The 24,135-nt window shown below is 34.9% G+C and overlaps 2 protein-coding genes across 2 annotated transcripts; one reads left to right on the forward strand and one right to left on the reverse strand.

Annotated features, from left to right (window-relative positions):
* Window positions 1-5,362: 5,362 nt before the first annotated feature.
* On the reverse strand, window positions 5,363-8,984 carry LOC124302822 (serine/threonine-protein kinase tousled-like 2; the record flags this gene model as incomplete). Its single annotated transcript, XM_046759387.1, is given in 9 exon segments — window positions 5,363-5,418; window positions 6,044-6,155; window positions 6,260-6,407; window positions 6,530-6,621; window positions 6,823-7,026; window positions 7,218-7,369; window positions 7,372-7,678; window positions 7,867-7,959; window positions 8,818-8,984. Coding segments are annotated over 9 exon segments (1,257 nt in total), but the record flags the coding sequence as incomplete, so codon positions are not given.
* A 10,319-nt stretch (window positions 8,985-19,303) lies between these two features.
* On the forward strand, window positions 19,304-20,407 carry LOC124302823 (uncharacterized). Its single transcript, XM_046759388.1, has one exon. The coding sequence runs from the start codon at window positions 19,304-19,306 to the stop codon at window positions 20,405-20,407; it is 1,104 nt and encodes a 367-aa protein (XP_046615344.1).
* The last annotated feature ends 3,728 nt before the right edge of the window (window positions 20,408-24,135 follow it).

A 24,135-nucleotide genomic window follows, 5' to 3' on the forward strand; every position in this document is an offset into this window, starting at 1 on the left:
AATGCACAGGAGGTGATAGGAGTTCGAGAGGCCGAGGGGTTGACCCCCTCTACTAACTCCACCGGGACCTCATACGAAGAAGGAAAAAAAAGTACTGTATAGAGGAGAAAAGAAGCGAAAGTGAAAGAAAAAGGAGGAGAGAATACAAATGAAAGGAATACAAAATCAGCAACGAAAGGAAAACCAGCAAGAATATAAAAATCACTGAAAAAATGAACAACAGAGAAAAGAGAAAGAAAAGCCAAGAGGAGCAAGAAGATGCAAAAATAGGTAGCAGCATAAAACGATAAAGAGGAAATAAAGCACAACGTATGGAAATTTAAACAATCGCGATTTGTAATTGGATGTTCAAATACATAAATCATTTCCACTAAGTATTTTCTTATTTTGTGATTATTCAGATGTAAATTCACACGTGTCGGTCATTTGGTGAAAAAGCCGCAACGCATACAATGAAATAGAAACTTGTGAAAAAATAAAAGTTAGCCTATGAAATTAGGAAACAAATAGTAAGATTAGAAAAAAGATATAAGGATGTATTGACTGAGTTGAAGGTGAGAAAAAAATGTAAATTATCAGAAATAAAAAAATGATAAAAGTACAAATTTGTTGATGTAAAATTGCAAATATTTCTACGATATTCATACCATATTAAATTTCTAGATAAATAAAAGAAATATATAAGTACATATCTATTATACCTATACATGCAACAACAAAATTAATTACAAATAATTATATTCCGACATTTGACAGTTCAAATGAAACACCGTAGCTAATAAAAAGAAGCAAAAAAATAAGAATAGGTGAGCGCTACCCAGTTTAGTGATATTTTGTTTTGTAAACAGATAAATTAAATCAAACATGCCGAACAAAGTAAGTATATCATTGGAAATATGAATGAATAAATAGCAAAGTAAGCAGTATGATAAAATTAATGAAAATTTCTCGAAACAGGACAGCGACGATGTTTTGCAGCGGTCGAGCGAGAAAATACCAGGTGAAGCATATCGATATAATATAATAGTATGTAAATCCAAATTCAACTCGGCAGACCAAAGAGCCGGACGCTTTTTGAGAATCATTACCAGTGAATTCTACAGCTGGCCATTAAAAATGGAAAAATAATTACTTATATACAATCATTTGTCAAAGAAAGAAAAAAATATCGACATTTGAAAATACAGTCAAACACGTATGAATCCCTAAGCAAATAATTTAACGCCTATTTTACCAAAACAAGATGACGGATTAGATGATCTGCTGTGCGCAGCAGCAGAAGCAGCAGAGGAGGAGCTGTTGCTTGAGACGAACGACGAAGAGTGGTCCGTCTATGTATGGTAAATGAAAATTATACAAGGAAATGTAAAGAAAATGATAAAAAATTCATCATTCCACAGCAAAAACATCCCGAAGTCCCAAAAACGAAAGAGGTCAACTTCGAACTAAATTTCAAGTAAAAAATGTAAAATAAATTTATTTGAAAAGAAAAAAGGATTGATATCAATTATTTGTACATTATAAACCAGACACAGTATATCTATATGTAAAGCCTATCCAACACAAAACTCGATTCAAGAGAAGAAGTTTCTAGAAAGAAACAAAACTCATGGAAAAACAAAAGACCAATACAAAACAAACAACTTCGATTATTGAAGACATCAGTTCGTTGTTGTTCTCCGGCCGGCACGCACGCCGGCCGGGGCCTATCCTATACTCCCCAACTCCTCAAATCCTCGACTAATCAATTACACAATTGCACAACTCTTCAATTCCCTCAAGAGCCCTTCTAAATATTGGTCAATAATGTGTGCAACAACTCGACATCGTTCAAAGAAAAATGATAATCGACTGAGAGCCCGAAGGAGGTACGTGACCAGGACTCCGTATTCACAGCTCAACATCAGTCCGCACAATGGGATCTCAACGGTCCAAGGAGCTGCGCCCGCATCTTGCTCCACCTTGATGGCAACGAATGTAAGCTCTTTGAGAAGTTTGTTAATTAATGAAAAATAATTCAATTCTATTTTGAAAGATCCATAAAAGACAAGCCAACAAGCCTACGCCGTTTGAAGAAAAACGGTAACCGACCGAGAGCCCGAAGAAGATATGTGACCAGGGCTCCACATTCACGGCTCAACATCGGTCCGCACAATGGGATCTCAACGTTCCAAGGAGCTGCGCTCATCTTGCTCCGCCTTGATGGCAACGAATGTAAGCTCTTTAAAAAGTTTATTAACTATTGAGAAATAATTCAATTCTATTTTGAAAGACCCGTAAAAGAAGAAGAGATTGTGTTTCAAAATTTGCTTTCCTACAATTATTATTTTGTGCTACTGGTCTCCATTTTGTCAGTTTGATCTTCTGCGTTGTACCTAACAATCGCCCCGAGTGTTGCCCTATAATTAAAAGAGAATGATTTTTAAGATAGGCTTGTTCTTTTACGGGTCTTTCGAAATAGAATTGAATTATTTCTCAATAATTAATAAACTTTTCAGAGCTTACATTCGTTACCATGAAGGCGAAGCAAGATAGGCGAAGCTCCTTGGACCGTTAAGATCCCATTGCGCGGACCGAAGAAAGTACGTATTCACGGCTCAACATCGGTCCGCGCAATGGGATCTTAACGGTTCAAGGAACTGTGCCCGCATCTTGGTTCGCCTTGATGACAACGAATGTAAGCTCTTTGAAAAGTTTGTTAATTATTGAAAAATAATTCAATTATAATTCCGTGAAAAATCAAGCCTATCTTAAAAATCATTCTCTTTTGATTATAGGGCAACGCTCGGGGCGATTGTTAGGTACAACGCAGAAGATCAAGTTGACCGAAACCCGATTCCAACTAAGCATTAGGTACAACGCAGAAAATCAAACTGACTGAAACCCGATTTCGACTAATAAAGCGTTACCCCGCATCGAACCTACAAAATGGAGACCAGCTGTACAAAATAATGATTGCAAGAAAGCAATTTTTGAAACACAATTTCATGTAATCTTTGTGTTATTCCAATATAGAAAATCTATTTTACTTTTTTTTTGTCTTTCATTTAATTAGCTTTATTCCTTCATAAAGTAAGTATAGGTTAACCTACGCATGTCAAGAAAGTACAAAAATCTTTAAAAACTTGATCAGCCGTAGCTTCTGCATTAATAACCAAGATCGGAGCTGATAAAGAAAAAAAGGTTTGTTTTATCAACCAATCCTCATGAACCTCCTGAATAGTTCTGAGGAGCTCTAAAGAAATGTTCGATTCTTCCTCACGAGAACGGGAACTGACTCGGGCTGAAATAGTTTCTGGGGAAACTCGCAAATAGACAATTGAATCTACTCTGAGCTCAGACGAGCGAAAGCGAATATCGAAATTTTTCATCAATCAATGAAATTCGAAGTCAACTTCGAACTAAACTTAGAATGAAAAATGTTGAATAAATTTATTTGAAAAAACAAAGGATTGATATGAATTATTTGTACTTATAAATCAGACGCAGTAGACTCTATATCTCTATACGTAGATATACGTAAAAAAATCTGAAAATAATAACTATAGCAAAATAAGTCGCCGGATGCAATTGGGGTTGCATGGCATCGGGAGTTTTGTACATGTGAGTGGATTCGTTTACGAAAATAATCTGAGCAGACCTACATTGGGAGCCAATAGCAGTGTCGGGTTGATCGGAAACAACCGACTAGACAATGCGTAAGGAAATGGTGAGGCGCGAAGCGCCGAACAACGAGGCGCGTAGCGCCGAGATGGGGTTGGCGCGCGAAGCGCGCAGGGGCGAAGCCCCTAGTACATTAATATAATCAAATATGAATACATTTTTTTATATATATATATTATACATCAATATAATTGAATATAAATGGAGGTAATTAAGTTAAATAATTTAATAAAATAAGAAAATAATTATTTTGAATAATTATATAAAAATGCGCGGGGACGCCCCGCATTGCGTCCGGCAGTCGATCACAGGCCGCGAGGACATGGGACTATCACGGTCAAAGTCGTGCGAAAGGCAATTCGCGTCGTCCCTGAGTCGATCGGTGGAAGAGGGTACATGACACAAGAACGGTCGAGGTCGAGCAAAAGGCAATACGCGTCGTCCCTGGTACGATCAGTGGCAAAGGGGAATTGACACGAGCACGGTCGAGGTCGAGCAAAAGGCAATGCGCGTCGTCCCGGAGTCGATCGGCGGAAGAGGGACATGACATAAGAACGATCGAGGTCGAGCAAAAGGCAATGCGCGTCGTCCCAGAGTCGATCCGTGGCAGTGGGGACTTGACACGAGCAGCGTCAGAGTGGAGCAGGAGGCAATGCAGGGCGTCCGGCAGTTGATTTCAGGCCGTGAGGACGTGTGACGATTACGGTCAAAGATGCGCACGTGGTAATGCGTATCGCCCGGAAGTCGATCCCGTTTTTCTAAATTCGTGGGTGATTAATTTTCGAGTATGAAAAATATGAAATCAAATGATTAATTTTTTATCGATCTGTGTGTTTCCTTAAAACTTCCCAACAAGTTCCAATCCATTGTTTAAATGTTCCGAAATACAATCCATAAAGTACATCGAATGGCATTTTTTGAGGGAATAATATTTCCATTATCATTAAAGTGAGCGAATAATGAGAAAATGTATAGGATTTTTTCAATAATTACACTTATTTTTAAGAATTCTGATTATTGTAAAAATTTTTTCAACATTTTTTTTTTCCAGAAGTAAACCGAAAATTTTGAAATGTATAAATAAAATATGAATCATAAATTTATTTATAATTTTTTTATTTTAATTAATTATATATATATAAACAGATGTTACATTATTATAATTCATGTTCAAAAATTAGAAATATGAAATCAAATAACTAATCATATATCCATCTGTATGTTTCCTTCAAACTTTTCAATAAGTTACAATCCATTGTGTAAATGTTCCAAATTATAATCCATGAAGTACATTAAATGGCATTTTTTGATTGAATGATATTATTATCATAATTATTGTGTGAGCGAATAATGAAAAAATGCGACGGATTTTTTTAATAATTATGGTCATTTTTGAGAAATTTAATGACTGTAAAAATTTTTTTTCCAACATTTTCCTTCTTTAGGAGGTAAATTCAAATATATAATATATATGAATGTAATATAGATAATAAATTTATTTGTGATTATTTTATTAAATTAATTATATATTTACACGAATGATACATTAATATAATCGAATATAAATGGAGGCAACTGAATTAAATAATTCAATGATATGAAAAATAATTTACCTCTATAATTAATTTTTCTGAAATTAAAGAATAATTAGCTTTGAAGAATCAAGAATATGAAATTAAATATTCAATTATATATTTATCTCTGTGTTTATTTCAATTTCGCCACACACGTTTCCTTCGGTCAATAAAATATTTTCTATAATAAAAAGACAGAATACAAAATTATTATCACAACTAATAAATTGAAGAAACGCATTTGAAAAGATGGGACTGCGATGTGTGGAATCAATAACCGTCAGGTCAAAGTTTCCACGTTTTCTGTTTCTAGATGTAAAGCTCAAATTACATCAACTTGGGTGATTACCTGCGAGTAGAGAGTTAGATTTCTGTATCTGAATGGCGAGTAAAAATGATATATAAAAAAAAAAAGAAAAAAAAAGCAATGAGTGGACATGGCAATATATATGTTTATCAGTCCAAAGAATAACGCAAATCTAAACAGGAAAAAACTTTCCAATCAAGACCATAAACTGCTACCATAAGATTTCAATATTTTTTAATATTAAAAAACGTTCGCCTCACAGATAACCTTGATTTGTCGAATCTCACGTCAACTCTATATAGGTATACTATATCCGAATGAGATAATCCAATGATTACTGATCAAATATACACATGTTACAATTCAGTATGGAGGTGGGAACTTTTTCCTTATATGATTCAAAAAATTGTACAGCATTTCGCAATTTGAACTAAACGTTTGGTTTTTATTTTCATTCCTTATTTATTTGTTGTGTGGTCAAAAAATTTCAAGTTGTTACCTGGTTTCAAGTCGTAGTGAATGACAGGTGGTTTTATTTCGTTGAGGTACTTCAGTGCAGAAACAACCTGCATGACAATTGATTTCGCTTCCCTCTCCGGTATAGTTTTATGCTAATAAATACATAGATTTAAATGAATTTAATATACAGCACATGGAAGATCCAAGACGTGTTTTTAAACATTCGGATGTATTTCTCAAAGACTGATCAACTCACCTGTTTGAGGCAGAAGCCTAAATCATGACCATCACAGTACTCTAACACTGTACAGAACGAGTTGGCATCAATCTCAAACACGTCGTACAATTTAACAACACGTGGATGATCTAGTGCCTTGTGTATATTGTATTCCCGCAGCGCGTGCCTGAAAGAATAATAAATATTTGTGGCGTGGGTTGGTTTAATTACAGCCTTTCTCTAGAACAAACTCCCGAGTCACATTATATCATTCATCTTGAAAAACAGATCATCCATTATTGTACTCACTTTATATAGTTAGCTTTTTTGTCTTCTTTCCAGTCTTTATTAAGTTGATGTACCTTGCACGCTACGTAGCGTTGTTCCTTCAGATCAAATGCCTGTAAATGATATAAGCAGATCAGGTACAAGTCTAATAATTGGAGCTTGAATTCCTGTAAATATTGTTCGTAATAAGTGGTGAGTGATAACAACACTTCTGATATAATGGAAAAGAAAAAAAATTCCAATTTAGAATACCACGCACGCGTGCATTCACACATAGTATTTCACGTTTTCATATAATCTGTCCAAATTATTGCCTTATGGACTTCGCTAAAGCCGCCTTTGCCTAATAGCATGAGTAAAAGGTATCGCTCGTTGAGTACAGGATGAGAGTTGAAGCGCGATTGGTCCTCGTTGTGTATACGTTTCAGTTCTCTAATATGCAAGTTACGTTCTCGTTCAAGCTTCTCCATCTCGAGTTGCAGATCTGCGTCTTCTTTCTTCAGTGCACTTTGCCTCAGCTTCAAAAGAGAACAGAGAAAGCGGAAAACAAGCAATTAGTAAACAAGAATGAATACAAAGTTCTAACATTTTACGAAGGTTCTTGGAGAGTTACGCTTTTACTATTATTTACGATTAAAAATATTCTCCTTATTTTAAAGAGCGTAAGAAAAAGATGGGGCACATTTAAAGCATCAGTAAATTATCTTACCTTGAGTATTTCATCAGCCTCGTAGTATTCCTGCCACGTATACGATCCTGGCACAGCGTCCGGCTTTAGAAACGTAGCTTCGGTACCATTATGCAAAGAAGGTTGAGGTTGGCTCCGTTTCCGTCCCGTCTCACTATTAGATGGCCTTTTTTCAGAAGCAATTTCTTCTGCTTATCAATTTCTTCTCTTTCCAACGTTATTTCTTCTTGCCGTCGCGCCAATTCTTGAAAAGCGTATCCGTCCGTCCAATTTTCTTGAAAAGTTGCTCCTACCCTCTGAGTCACAAACTGACCTAGCCTCAGTCTATTTTGCATGCACTTTTGTCTAGCTTCTTTTTTTTCTATGTTTGATTTTTCTTTTAATAACTTCTTTACAACGTCTATACACTTATTTATATGCGATTTGTGCTGCTCAATCACTTTCTGCTGATTAGCCATTTGATGCCTAAGTTCCTCTGTTGTCTGGAAAACGTGTAAAATCCGTTAATACCTCAATCAAGTTATCCTAGACAGGAATGGTTATTTAGTTGTAAACTGTAAAAGTTACTTGTTTTTTATGCGAATAAATTGACACGTAAAAAAATTGTAGGTTAAATAAAGTGTTCAGCAATTGACTTCATAGTTCGACAAAACTTTGATACTGTACTTACTCGGTTCAATTCGTCAATTTTATTATTACGTAACTCCAGATCTGAAGACGCTTGTGTTTCAAATTCCTGTATCCTCTGGCAAGTGAGCTCCGTCTGAAAATAACGCAAACAGTCCTTAGAGATTCGTGACCTCTTACCAATGTAACGTTTGATACATTTGTCAGCACAGTTTCATAAATAGCAGTTACTACCTTGTTGCATTACGAAAAAATCATATTACATTAAAACAGAGAAACGATGTTTGAAAATAATTACTCCGAATCTTTTTAACAGGCTCAGAAATTAGTTTTCGAGAAAGTGGTGAAAGTCGGAAGTGTGATTTGTGGTACTTTTCGACAAAATGTTGATTTCATAGAATATTACAGAATTAAGATAGAATAATTGTTACTTTGTGAAATATAGTTCAAACAAGATGTAGAAATATATCTCACAGGCAGCAAAGAAAACACCAAAAATGTAGGCAGAGGGAGAAAACGACATGAAACTTAGAATTTATTGTTACCTGTTGGCCGAGAAAAGAAAAAGAAAATAAAACATTAACTGTAAAGATGAAGACAATTAAATGGATGCGTTTAATACCATCACAAGGTAGCCCCCATATTTCTATGATAACAAATTGTAACAACGTTGCGATTTTTGCCAGCAATAAGCTAGCTCAAGTCTCTGCAGACACCCAACAAGGTGAAGGTCTAGCTAACACACTTAGCTAGTGCTTCTTCCGAGAAAAATTTGTTCTTCTCAAAACCCACAATATTTTTAATCATTATGGAGGGGAAATTTTTTTCCTCAACTAGACGTATGAGTGAAGAAGGATACTCGTTGCACTCAACAGAGACAGACCAGACCTTTCTCGTTAAGTGCTTGCAGGAACAACCGAATGGTGCTTACATTTGAGGTGTTAGTCTTCGCTTGCCTGACCTGGCTTGTCCTAGGAAGGTTGGTAGGCCTTACCTGCACCTGCTTGCTGCCCATCGAGCTTGCAGGTTGTGTAGAGGCTGGCGGAGGGGGAGGTGGAGGCTGTGGATGGGGTCGCGGTGGCTGCATCAACGACGAAAATTCCGCCACCGAAGAATTCGGTGTCGTTACTTGAGGCGACAACAATTGCTGCGGCGACAGCGGGTACAGAATGATAAAAAGATCAGGTCAGAGCATTAGCCACAGAATTATTTCTCAATCGCTGGCATAACGGATGATCTTTAAAACTGAATAAAAAATCTGAACAGAAAGAAGCTGATAAAAAAAAAACCGCGGACCCGAAATTTAACAAATTACGCAGCCAGGATATTCAAATACTAATTTGATGGATGAACGAGAAAGGTAAATTAACATGCTCAATAATGAAAGAACAACGATCTGATAATTTTCTACTGGTTTTGCAGCACCGGTAAGGAATATGCACATAAATCGTTTTACAAGTATGGCGAAGCGTAAGCAAGAAAATCACTTTCTTTCAAGAAAAATCGTCTTTATTTCTCAATGTAGGCTACTTTGAGCTCCGCACACTGGGTCCAACTCGTTTACAACAGTAATGATCTCCTCATTTGACGAAATTTGTTTTCCCCAGAGCTAGAATTTTAGGTTTAGGTATAGGAAAAAGTCAGAAGAAGTCAAATATAGAGATTACGGTGGATGGGGCAGCAACTGGAACTTTAATTCGTGTAGTTTCGCCATTGCGACATTCGATTTTCGTCAAATGAGTTTATCGCCCTTGTGAAGAAGCATGTTGAAGGTCTCAAGATTTTGCACTTTTTGACTTTTTTTCCCCAAAAACAAGTGATTTTCTTACATTTCTTATCATACTTATAAAAAGATCCGTGTACATTGGAAAGTTGTACTTGACAATAAAATTCACTTGATTTTTCACCTCCCAACCCACATTACGACATGTAAGCCCCAGACTGAACCTCGGTAAATCAGATTGTCAGGGATAATTTAAGGAATAATTGCACCAGTCGACTTACATAAGTTGCAAAAAAGTAGATTACATTTTTCAGTATCCTAAACGTGCAAACTTTATTAACTTTATAAACTAATTATATATCTATCTCTGTGTTTTCTTTAAACATTTCAATAAGTTTTAATCCATTGCATAATTGTTCCAAATTACAATCCATAAGGGACAATGAATGGCATTTTTTTAATGAATGCCATTTTTATCAAAATTCATATGTGAGCGAATAATTGAAAAATACAAAGAATTTTTCTAATTATTATATTCATTTTCAAAAAATTTAATTCCTGTGAAAATTTTCTTCTTCTTTAATTTCCCTCCTTCTGGAAGTTAATTAAAAATTATAATATAGATATAAATAAAACATGAATAATGAATTTATTTATCATTCAATTCATTTCATCAATTATATATACATACAAATTATACAATAATATTATTGATTAGAAATGTAGGCGAATAAATTAAATGATTCAGTGATATGAAAAAAAATAATTAAAATGAATCATATTTCCTAAATTAAAAAATAATCAGATTTTGAAAATTGAAAATTTCGAATAGAATAACTGATTATTCATCTATCCGTATGTTTTCTTCAAACCTTATAATAAGTTCTAATCCATTGTATGAATGTTCCAGATTACAATTCATAAAGTAAATTAAATGGCATTTCTTAATGAATAATATTTTTATTTTAATTAATATGTGAGCAAATAATCAAAAAATATATAGGATTTTTTTAATGATTATATTTGTTACGCCCCGACGTACCGCCTTGGCGTACCTTTTTCAAAATTCCATTTCATTTCATTTCTTTAATTTCTTCAATGCACAGATATCATTTCATCAAAATCTCATATTCTAATAACGGCGAGTTCCACCCCTCCTGGCAAAAGTCACGTAGAGACCAACGATGATCCCTAGTATAAGGTTCAACTTTCTTCTATTCAACTGGTACCAAGAACTGAGATAGGAGATTGCTGAATTAGCATCAGTAGCGCTCAGCCTGGAAATATCCCTCTTTTTATGTTAAAACTACAATCAATAACTAGGATAAACCACTACCTTTAGAACCACCAAATTAAAATAGATTACTCATTGGAATGTATGAATGAATGTGTGAACATTGCATCTAAATATCTTTTGTTCATATCTTCAATGTGTCACCGACGAGATTGAGAATCGTCGGAACACCGTCGAAGAGCGAGAAGTAACGCTGACCATGTGGATTTGGGCACCAGGAGGTCGCCCTCGCACCTCATTGGCTAATTACCGTTGTAACTCATTACAACTGCAGCTCCTTGGACCCCCGGGCCCAAGAAGCTGCGTCTTTCGTCTATCAAGTCGCGAAGTGCGTGGACATCAACCCGGATTAGCCCTCTCGAGCAAGAGTAGCGTTTGGAAAATCTTAGTTGTGACCGACCTAAAGTCTCGCGCTAATTCGTCAAATTCGAGCATTCAGTTATTCTGTTAGCTGCAAGAGACTCACTATCTTCTACGTTTCCATCTTTTCTGTGCTTTACTAAATCTCATCATTTCGCGAATAGACATTTTTATGCCATTCCATTTTCCACAATTAAATTGAGTTCGGCCCTGATTCAACCGAATCAGGTAATTTTAAGTGATAATAATAATAACTACACTATCGTTTTGAATAAATAATCGTTGGAATCATTTTTAACATACATCAAAATCAGGAAATTGACACTTTCAAGCTTGCGATAATAAGATATCATTCTAAATTCACAAAGACTAAGTGACCGACGTTCAACATCGTTCGATTGATCAACTCTTGCAAACTTGAGGTGAGGCCCCTGGTCCAGAATTCTACCGACGCAGACCGACACGATCCGACGGCTCTCAATCTCGTCGACCGAATCACCTAAAGCTAAGTCAATCCGAGTGTTAATCTTCGAAATTGAACGAATTCTTGTTTCACCTTTATAATCAAAATTTACTTCAGTAATATTCATTCAAAAGCAAGTCTAGAATTGGTGGCTAGCTTCACTACCCCCAATTAAATCGTACTTATTGTTTCCAAGAATTAACCAATAAGACTTAACAATAGTATATATAATTGATTTAAGATAATCTAAAAAGAGAGATACTATATCGAATAATCACGACCAACTAGTTATAACCATCGTTCAGAGTAGATGTTCCTGGTACCAAATAATAATATCCTTTAGAATAGAATAACACAGGATTTGTATAAACTCGAACACTTTATAAATTGTTACTTTCGGCTCTTATGTCATTATCACCATTGATTGTTACCAGACATTTCAATCACCAAATCGAAACAGAATATACTTCATCTTTTACCGGTTAAATCATATTGAACCATTTATTTTGAACGACCTTTTTCCCATTTTCATCATTATAAAATTGCCTCAACAATTTAAACAAACCTCACAGACCTGTACAGGACTATAGCAACACGATCCTACAAATTACCGGCTTATCGAAAGGTAGGTCTTTTCTTAGATTTAATAATTATTCATTGTCGTTACGTGGGAGCTTGATTATTCAATTAATCATTAACTACCACCGCTCAGTACACCCTCAACCCCACGTAACATATTTATTTTTAATGAATTTAATTATTGTAAAAAAAATTTTTTTTTCTTAAATTTCTCTTTTTTTGAAAGTGAATTAAAAATTATAATATACATATATATATATTATAATTGAATATAAACACATTTATTTATATATATATATTTATTATACATTAATATAATTGAATATAAATCGAGGTAATTAAGTTAATTAATTTAACAAAATAAGAAAATAATTAATTTAAATAAATTATTTTTCCTAAATTGAAGAATAATTAATTTTTAAAAATTAAAAATATGAAATTCAATAAATGATCATTTATTCATCTGTATGTTTCCTTCAAACCATATAATAAGTTCTAATCGATTGTATAAATGTTCCAAATTACAATTCATAAAGTAAATTAAATGTCATTTTCTTAATGAATAATATTTTTATTCTAATTAATATGTGAGCAAATAGTTGAAAAATATTTAGGATTTTTTTAATAATGATATTCATTTTTAATGAATTTAATAAATGTAAAGAAAATTTTTTTTTTAAATTTCTCTTTTTTTAAAAGTAAATTGAAAATTATAATATATGTATATATATTATACATTAATATAATTGAATATAAATGAAGGTAATTAAGTTGAATAATTCAATGAAATAAGAAAATAATTAATTGAAATAAATTATTTTTCTTAAATTGAAGAATAATTAATTTTTAAAAATTGAAAATTTGAAATCAAATAAATAATCATTGATCTATCTGTATATTTTCTCTAAGCCTTATAATAGGTTCTAATCCATTGTGTGAATGTTCCAAATTACAATTCATAAAGTAAATTAAATGTCATTTTCTTAATGAATGATATTTCTATTTTTATTGATATGTGAGCAAATAATTGGATGATATATAGGATTTTTCTGATAATTATATTTATTTTCAATGAATTTAATTATTGTAAAAAAAATTTTTTTTTTCATATTTCCCTTTTTTTGAAAGTAAATTGAAAATTATAATATATATATATATATATTAGGGTGGGTCAAAAAAATCAAGTATTTTTTTTTTTGGATTCGACACACGAAAACTAGTTCCTAGCTACCTCTAGAAAGTACTTACCAAATCTAAGCTCTTAATATTAACGGGAAGATTATGCTCATCATAGTTTTCCATTTTCAATTTAGTCTTATATAAAAATGGCCATATCTTATCACCAATAGATTGTTAAATTAGTTGCATCGTCAATATTTATAGGAAATTGAACGCTCTACAAAAATGGTCTCTTATACTTTTTTCATTAATCTAACCATTTAAAAGATATTCAAGGTGAAAGGTTGAAGTATTTTAAGGAAAATAACTTTTTGTTTTGAATTTTGTAACTTACTAAAAAATAATTATTGTCAAATGAGTTTCAGATATTTTCATAGGAAATTGAACGCTCTACAAAAAAGGTTTCTTGTGGTTAATCGATTACTGTAACCATTTAGAAGATATTCGCAGTAGAATCCCAATGCCTGTTGATTTTAATAGTTTTTAAATAATTATTTCCAATTTATCCATTCAATTTATGAATTTTTACAATATTCATGAGAATCTGACTTTATTTCTCAGAGATCATTGAATTTATTTAAAATATTCGACCTACCATATGATTTTCTTGATCTTGACATTGAATTGTGGACTTCCGATGACAGTTATAAAGAAAATGAAGACTATTTTAGGCAATTAAAAGTTGTAAATGACGCAGCAGAGCGTGGAGTAGCGCTGGTATCTGAATACAACCAATGCTTGACAAAAAACGAAGACCAGTTTCAATATTTATTGCAAGTTGTCAAGGAACATCGAGCAAAATTTCCGAATTGCAATAAAAGTCAATTTTTATAACTTAAACAAAAAGAAAAAATATATTTTAGTATCAATACTGTATTGAATTATAAAATTTCATATGGTAAAATAGAATTTTTTTTTTCTGCTGATATATTTGATGATATTTCTTAAATAAAAACCTTCTCTTTCTGGAATAGATCATAAATTATCTCAAAATCCATCAAATAAATGGATAAATTGGAAATAATTATTTAAAAACTATTAAAATCAACAGGCATTGGGATTCTACTGCGAATATCTTCTAAATGGTTACAGTAATCGATTAACCACAAGAAACCTTTTTTGTAGAGCGTTCAATTTCCTATGAAAATATCTGAAACTCATTTGACAATAATTATTTTTTAGTAAGTTACAAAATTCAAAACAAAAAGTTATTTTCCTTAAAATACTTCAACCTTTCACCTTGAATATCTTTTAAATGGTTAGATTAATGAAAAAAGTATAAGAGACCATTTTTGTAGAGCGTTCAATTTCCTATAAATATTGACGATGCAACTAATTTAACAATCTATTGGTGATAAGATATGGCCATTTTTATATAAGACTAAATTGAAAATGGAAAACTATGATGAGCATAATCTTCCCGTTAATATTAAGAGCTTAGATTTGGTAAGTACTTTCTAGAGGTAGCTAGGAACTAGTTTTCGTGTGTCGAATCCAAAAAAAAAAATACTTGATTTTTTTGACCCACCCTAATATATATATATATATATATATATATATATATATATATATATATATATATATGAGTATATTATACATCAATATAATCAAATATGAATACATTTATTTATACATTCATACATATATTATACATTATTATAATTGAATATAAATGGAGGTAATTAAGTTAAATAATTTAATGAAATAAGAAAATAATTATTTTGAATAATTATATAAAAATGCGCGGGGACGCCCCGCATTGCGTCCGGCAGTCGATCACAGGCCGCGAAGACATGGGTCTATCACGGTCAAAGTCGTGCAAAAGGCAATTCGCGTCGTTCCTGAGTCGATCGGTGGAAGAGGGTACATGACACAAGAACGGTCGAGGTCGAGCAAAACGCAATACGCGTCGTCCCTGGTACGATCAGTGGCAAAGGGGAATTGACACGAGCACGGTCGAGGTCGAGCAAAAGGCAATGCGCGTCGTCCCGGAGTCGATCGGCGGAAGAGGGTACATGACACAAGAACGGTCGAGGTCGAGCAAAAGGCAATGCGCGTCGTTCCAGAGTCGATCCGTGGCAGTGGGGACTTGACACGAGCAGCGTCAGAGTGGAGCAGGAGGCAATGCAGGGCGTCCGGCAGTCGATTTTAGGCCGTGAGGACGTGTGAGAAGCACGGTCAAAGATGCGCACGAGGTAATGCGTGTCGCCCGGAAGTCGATCCCGGTTTTCTAAATTCATGGGTGATTAATTTTCGAGTATGAAAAATATGAAATCAAACGATTAAGTTTTTATCGATCTGTGTGGTTCCTTAAAACTTCCGAATAAGTTCCGATCCATTGTATACATGTTCCGAAATACAATCCATAAAGTACATCGAATGGCATTTTTTGAGGGAAAAATATTTCCATTATCATTAATGTTAGCAAATAATGAAAAAATGTATAGGATTTTCTTAATAATTACAGTTATTTTTAAGAATTCTGATTATTGTAAAAATTTTTTCAACATATTTTTTTTTTTCAGAAGCAAACCGAAAATTTTGGAATGTATAAATAAAATATGAATCATAAATTTATTCATCATTTTTTTGTTTTAATTAATTATATATATAAACAGATGTTACATTATTATAATTCATGTTCAAAAATTAGAAATATGAAATCAAATAACTAATCATAGATCCATCTGTATGTTTTCTTCAAACTTTTTAAAAAGTTACAATCCATTGTATAAATGTTCCAAATTATAATCCATGAAGTACATCAAATGGCATTTTTTGATTGAATGATATTATTATCATATTAATTGTGTGAGCGAATAATGAAAAAATGCGACGGATTTTTTTAACAATTATGGTCATTTTTGAGAAATTTAATGACTGTGAAAATTTTTTTTTCAACATTTTCCTTTTTTAGGAGGTAAATTCAAATATATAATATATATGAATGTAATATAGATAATAAATTTAATTGAGATTATTTTATAAAATTAATTATATATTTACACGAATGATACATTAATATAATTGAATATAAATGGAGGCAACTGAATTAAATAATATAATGATATGAAAAATAATTTACCTCTATAATTAATTTTTCTGAAATTAAAGAATGATTAGCCTTGTAGAATGAAGAATATGAAATTAAATATTTAATTATATATCCATCTCTGTGTTTTCTATAAACATTTCAATAAGTTACAATCCATTGTATAAATGTTCCAAATTATATTACGAGTCTCGTTTTCGAGATTACATCGTAGTACCGTCTACTTCACGTTAGTATCACGAATATTCAAAGCTTATAAAAAAAAAAATGAGCGCCTGGCCCCCTGGCGCTGCGGTTGTTCCTTCTCCAAGCCATAACGTTTTTCGTGCGTAAAAGTGTAGCACGTTTAGAGCATTGTTCCAGTTTATTAATCAAGAAAAATCATGGGCAAATCACACAAGAGGAAGAAGAATAAGGAGAATAAGAGCGAGAAGTTCTTTAAAAAGTTGAAGAAGATAGTTGATGCGATGCCTGATAGCTCTTCAGATACGACCTCGAGTAGCCCGAGACGCGAGGTTATGCACACGAGCGTGCCCACCTCGGGTAGAGCTGCAAAGAAAACAATTGCTGGCAATCAGGAGGCATCGACAAGTCGTCAAAGTATTTTCTTCTGTTTTTCTTTCGTTATTTCCGTAGACCGGGCGGCTTTGCCGTGCGGAGACAAGTTCACAGAAATTGTCTCGGGTCGAACAAAACTTAAAAAGGTTTGAGCGGGTGTCGCTCGCGGAAATAGCGGGCCACAGACTCGGCGGTTTTGTCCGTACGAAGGCAGACTCTCAGAGTTCTGCCTTCAGTCGATTGTGAATGTAATTCGCAAAAATGAATGATTATTGCATATTCCGCATTTATCATGGCCACATGACTCGGCGGCCCAGGCCGTACGAAGGAAATCTCTCAGAGTATTTTCTTAGAGTCGAACTGTACGATTCCCCTGTATGGAGGAATCGGCAGATGGCCCAAGGTTACGGTCGCGTAATTCGACGGCATTAGCCGAACAAAGATAGAGTAATTTTGTCAATCACGAGGCTGTTGCGAAATGAGACTCGTTTGCGTAACAAATACGAGAGGCTGTCTTTATCGCAGGTTAATCCATTGCAGGCTTGTCACCAACGAACGACAACAATGGGGGAAATATTCTCCCCGTCGCATCGGTTGATCCATCGCGAGATACCGAAGGATAAACTCCAGCGGATGCTGAGAGTCAGGCTACAGAGGACGCAGCACAGGCTTTCGACGAAGAGACCCTGCGTATCCTGGGTGCCCTTGAAAAATCTGGTGCGCCAGAATTACAGCTAAACTCAACTTTGGCACAAAATTGGGAAAAATGGATAGCCGAAGGACTCAAGAAAGACGACCTAGAGGAGTTGTTGTCAAAGTATGCGCGAACAGGCAATTGTCGCTTGGAAGCGCCAGTGTTAAACGCAGAAGTAGCGTCATCGCTCTTCGAGTCGGCCACGAAACGAGACAAATACTTGAGAAATGCGCAAAATATTCGCGGTTCAGCTATGGCCGCATTGGGTGCTGGAATTTCGTTGCTGTTGACCCCCAAGGAAGACGGCATTGACGAGTATCAATTGTTGGAGTATCTTGCCGAGGCGGGTCGACTGCTGGCACACGCTTCTCGTCTGGACTCGATTACACGAAGATCGTGCATTACGCCGTCTCTCGACAAGAAGATCAAGGGAATTCTGGACGAAACTATGCCCGACGCTTTTTTATTCGGCGAGGATTCGCCCGGAAAAATAAAAACGGCAAAGTCGATCGAAAAGGTGGGCTTGGAGTTGAAGGCTCAACCATCGGTGCCCAAGGCGCCTCTTCGTAACTCGAATTCGGGAAACTGGAAAGGCCCGTCGTCCAACTCGTATCGAGGGGGATCTCGGGCGGGCGCGAACCAGAGAGGATCGAGGAAGACTGTCAAATTTGTCCCGAAGTCGAATCAGTCGTATCAACAGCGAGATCAACAACGAGCTTGGAGCCAGAGTCGCAAGCAGAGCTCGTACCAACGCTCGCGGGACAGGCCTTAAAGGTAAATAAAGCAGCGGGGCGGCTGCAAAAGTTTCTCCCCCAATGGGAAAAGATCACGCGGGATCGATTCATTTTAAACTGTGTAAGAGGGTACAAAATTGAATTTGACCAGTCAGTACACCAATCTCTTACGCCTCCTCAGCAAAAATTCAATTCTGGGATTGATCTTGAACATATGAAACTGGCGATCGCCAAATTGTTAGATCTGGGCGCAGTCAGACCCTGCTTGCCATGCCCGGGACAATTTATTTCGTCGTATTTCTTAGTACCAAAATCAAACGGAAAAATGAGATTCGTGTTAAACTTGAAAAAGCTCAATAACTTTATAGTCACGCAGCATTTCAAGTTAGAGGACATTAGAACTGCGACGAAACTAATCTCGCGAGGTGATTTTATGTGTAACATAGATTTACAAGATGCGTATTTTTTGGTATCTATGCACGTGGAAAGCCGGAAATATTTGAGATTCATTTTCGGGGATATAATGTACGAATTTGTATGCCTCCCGTTCGGTCTATGCACAGCGCCGTATATTTTTACAAAAATCCTAAAACCGGTAGTGAATTATTTACGAGGGAAAGGATTCATCTCGACAATTTACTTAGACGATATCCTCTGCATCGGCTCGAATCTTAACGCGTGTCGCACAAACGTAGAAGTCACTATTAAAGAACTGCAGTCACTAGGGTTTATAGTGAATTATCAAAAAAGTAGCTTGATTCCCAAGAAAGATTGCACTTTTTTAGGATTCGTTATTAACTCTCGAAAAATAAGATTGGAGCTACCGGAAGTCAAGAGAAAGAAAATGGTAGCCGTGATCGACGACTTTAGCCATCGCAAGTTTTGTACAATTCGGGAATTCGCTCACCTCATCGGGAAGTTAGTCGACTGTTGTCGCGCAATTGAGTATGGATGGTTATACACCAAGAGATTCGAACGAGAAAAGTTCTTCGCCTTGTTAGTCAGCGGGGGGGATTACGATGCACAGCTCGAATTATCCGCAGATTTGCAGATCGAATTCGATTGGTGGAAACAAAATATTACAACGTCATTTGGTCCGATAAGAAGTTTTCGATTTATTAAGGAGATTTACTCGGACGCGTCAAAAGCGGGCTGGGGCGCGTATTGTTGTAATGAAGGCACACACGGTTTTTGGAGTGACACCGAAAGGGGGCTGCACATTAACCAACTCGAACTAATTGCCGTCTTTATGGCCCTTAAATGTTTTGCAAGCGAATTGTACGATTGCGAAATTTTACTAAGAATCGATAATACGACAGCTATTGCATATGTGAATCGAATGGGAGGAGTTCAATATGCCGCACTTCACGGGATAGCAAAAGAGATTTGGCAATGGTGCGAGTGTAGGAAAATTTGGATTTTCGCATCTTACATAGCGTCCAAGGGAAACGTCGAGGCCGATAGGGAGTCGAGGATAAAGAATATAGACACGGAATGGGAACTGTCGAGCTGGGCATACGAGAAAGTAATTTCGGAATTTGGCAAACCAAAATTGGACCTGTTTGCATCCAGGATTAACGCGAAATGTCAAGCTTATTGTTCGTGGCACAGAGATCCTGATGCCTTAGCTATTGACGCGTTCACGATCAACTGGAAATCGGAGTATTTTTATGCATTTCCACCGTTCGCATTGGTACTCAGGTTCCTTCGAAAAGTTATCGCAGATCGCGCCTGTGGGATTGCGATAGTGCCGAATTGGCCTTCGCAACCATGGTTCCCTATATTTATGGACCTTCTCGTAGAGAAACCGATGATCTTCGCTCCCGCTAAATGGCTTTTATTGTCTCCTTGTAGGTCTCTCCAGCATCCATTACAGAAATCACTGGCTTTGATTGCCAGGAAATTGTCGGCGAATCTTACCGCCGCAAGAAATTCTCGGACTCAGTGATCGAGACGTTGTTGGCTTCTCTCGCCCAGAGTACATGGAAGCAGTACTCAGGACCTATTAAGCTATGGGCGAATTTCTGTTGAGAGACGGAAACAGACATTTACAAAGCGAGCGCGAACCGCATTCTCGAATTTCTGCAAATGAGATACGGTTCAGGAGCCTCCTATGGCACATTAAACGCGACGCGATCGGCGATCTCGTTAATATCGACGAACGACATGACTAACGATCGGATTATCAGTAGATTTTTTAAAGGGATTTTTCGGCTTAGACCAACGAAACCTCGATACGACGAAACATGGGACGTCGGCATCGTACTTACGTACATTGCGAACTTATATCCTCTCGAATCATTAAACAATCAACAATTGTCAGAGAGATTAGTTACGCTGTTAGCTTTAGGTACGGCTCATCGAGTGCAAACTTTCTCGCTTATGAGACTTGACAATATTTCTCACTCGGCACAGGGCTTCGAGATAAGGATCTCGGACATCATTAAAACGTCGAGACCAGGGGCTTTCCAGCCACTTTTGTTATTGCCGTACTTTCGCGAACAGCCTAGACTGTGCATAGCGAGCACGTTGAAGAGATATTTGGAAATAACAAAACCACTCAGAGGTGATTGCAGTAACGTACTGATCACTTCGAGAAAACCCTTCAAATCGGCGAGTACCCAGACAATAAGTCGTTGGATCCGGTCAGTGTTGGCAAAGAGCGGCATAGGACCTGAGTTCACGGCGCACAGTACAAGGCACGCGTCTACGTCGGCTGCCTTGGCAAAGGGGTTGGATATTAGCGCGATAAGAAATACCGCGGGCTGGTCAAAGGACTCGCAGGTATTTGCAAAGTATTATAATCGGCCGATTAAATCGGGCAGAAAAGACTTTGCAGCAACCGTGTTCTCATAATATTTATAAGTTATTGCATAAGATATCATTAATTACATTTTGTTAGAATCGAAGTAAGCGAATAAAAAACCGCTGATTCTTGTTCTCGAGAGACCACTGGTCTCGATAAAAGTTACGTTTTTGTTGCCTGAGGCTGTTTAGAAAATAATAAAATAATTTTTTTTCTGAACATCTACGATGTAATCTCGAAAACGAGACTCGTAATATAATTAAACGATCAAACGAACTTACCTGTTGTGAAGTTCGATCGTAATTATATGTAGAGTCTCGTTTGAGATGATTACATCCCACCCATTGAACGTTTTATTTCCGTTCGTTTCTATCATTCCCTCCCCCTTTATTTATTAAAATGTGTTTGTTTTATTATTTTCAATCCTTATGGAGTACTTTAAACAATATGACTTGGAGAAGGAACAACCGCAGCGCCAGGGGGCCAGGCGCTCTCTTTTTTTTTTATAAGCTCTGAATATTCGTGACACTAACGTGAAGTAGACGGTACTACGATGTAATCATCTCAAACGAGACTCTACATATAATTACGATCGAACTTCACAACAGGTAAGTTCGTTTGATCGTTTAATTATAATCCATGAAGTACATTAAATGGCATTTTTTGATTGAATGATATTATTATCATAATTATTGTGTGAGCGAATAATGAAGAAATGCGACGGATTTTTTTAACAATTATAGTCATTTTTGAGAAATTTATCGACTGTGAAAATTTTTTTTTCAACATTTTTCTTTTTTAGGAGGTGAATTCAAATATATAATATATATGAATGTGATATAGATAATAAATTTATTTGTGATTATTTTATTAAATTAATTATATATTTACGCGAATGATACATTAATATAATTGAATATAAATGGGGGCAACTGAATTAAATAATTTAATAATATGAAAAATAATTTACCTCAATAATTAATTTTTCTGAAATTGAAGAATAATTAGCTTTGAAAAATCAAAAATATGAAATTAAATATTTAATTATATATCTATCTCTGTGTTTTCTTAAAACATTTCAATAAGTTCTGATCCATTCCATAATTGTTCCAAATTACAATCCATAAGCGACATTGAATGGCATTTTTTTAATGAATATCACTTTTATTCTGATTAATATGTGAGCAAACAATTGAAAAATATATAGAATTTTTTCAACAATGATATTTATTTTTGAAAATTTAATTAATGGTTGTTGTTTTTTTCCCAAAATTATTTTTTCAAAAGTAAATTAAAAATTATAATATACTTAAATGAAATATACATAATAAATTTATTTATCATTTTTTTTTCTTTCAATTAATTATATATATATATACAAATTATACATTATTGTAATTGAGTATAAATGGAGGCAATTGAATTAAATAATATGATGGTATAAAAAATAATTAATCTGCATTAATCATTTTTCTTGTATTCAAGAATAATTAATTTTGAAAAATTAAAAATCTGAAATCAAATAACTAATCATAAATCTATCTGTGTGTTTTCTTTAAACTTTTTAATAAGTTGTGTTCCATTGTATGAATGTTTCAAAGTACAATCCATGAAGTACATCAAATGGCATTTTTTTAATGATTTATATTTTCATTTCAATTAATATGTGAACAAATAATCAAAAAATATATGGGATTCTTTTCGTAATTATATTTTTCTATAAAAAATTCAATTATTGTAATGAAATTTTTCGATGAAAATTCTTCTTTTTTCAAAAGTGAATTGAAAATTATAATATATTTAAATAAAATAGATACAATAAATTTATTCATCATTTTTTCCATTCAAATAATTATATATATCTGTTACGCCCCGACGTACCGCCTTGGCGTAACTTTTTCAAAATTCCATTTCATTTCATTGCTTTAATTTCTTCAATGCACAGATATCATTTCATCAAAATCTCATATTCTAATAACGGCGAGTTCCACCCCTCCTGGCAAAAGTCACGTAGAGACCAACAATGATCCCTAGTATAAGGTTCAAAATTGTTTCTTATAACTGGTACCAAGAACTGAGATAGGAGACTGCTGAATTAGCATCAGTAGCGCTCAGACTGGAAATATCCCTCTTTTTAAGTTAAAACTATAATCAATAACTAGGATAAACCACTACCTTTAGAACCACCAAATTAAAATAGATTACTCATTGGAATGTATGAATGAATGTGTGAACATTGCATGCAAATATCTTTTGTTCATATTTTCAATGTGTCACCGACGAGATTGAGAATCGTCGGAACACCGTCGAAGAGCGAGAAGTAACGCTGACCATGTGGATTTGGGCACCAGGAGGTCGCCCTCGCACCTCATTGGCTAATTACCGTTGTAACTAATTACAACCGCAGCTCCTTGGACCCTCGGGCCCAAGAAGCCGCGTCTTTCGTCTGTCAAGTCGCGAAGTGCGTGGACGTAAACCCGGATTAGCCCTCTCGAGCAAGAGTAGTGTTTGGAAAATCTTAATTGTGACCGGCCTAAAGTCTCGCGCTAATTCGTCAAATTCGAGCATTCAGTTAATCTGTTAATTGCAAAGGACTCACTATCTTCTACATTTCCCTCTTTTCTGTTCTTTACTAAATCTCGTCATTTCGCGAATAGACATTTTTATGATATTCCATTTTCCTTAGTTAAAATTGAGTTCGGCCCTGATTCAAGCGAATCAGGTAATCTTAAGTAAAAATAATAATAATTACACTATCATTTTTAATAAATAATCGTTCCAATCAATTTTAACTTATCATCAAAATCAGAAAACAGACACTTTCAAACTTTCGATAACAAGATATTATTCTAAATTCACAAAGACTAAGT

The sequence above is a fragment of the Neodiprion virginianus genome, chromosome 4 (genome assembly GCF_021901495.1).
Source record: "Neodiprion virginianus isolate iyNeoVirg1 chromosome 4, iyNeoVirg1.1, whole genome shotgun sequence".
Taxonomy (NCBI): domain Eukaryota; kingdom Metazoa; phylum Arthropoda; class Insecta; order Hymenoptera; family Diprionidae; genus Neodiprion; species Neodiprion virginianus.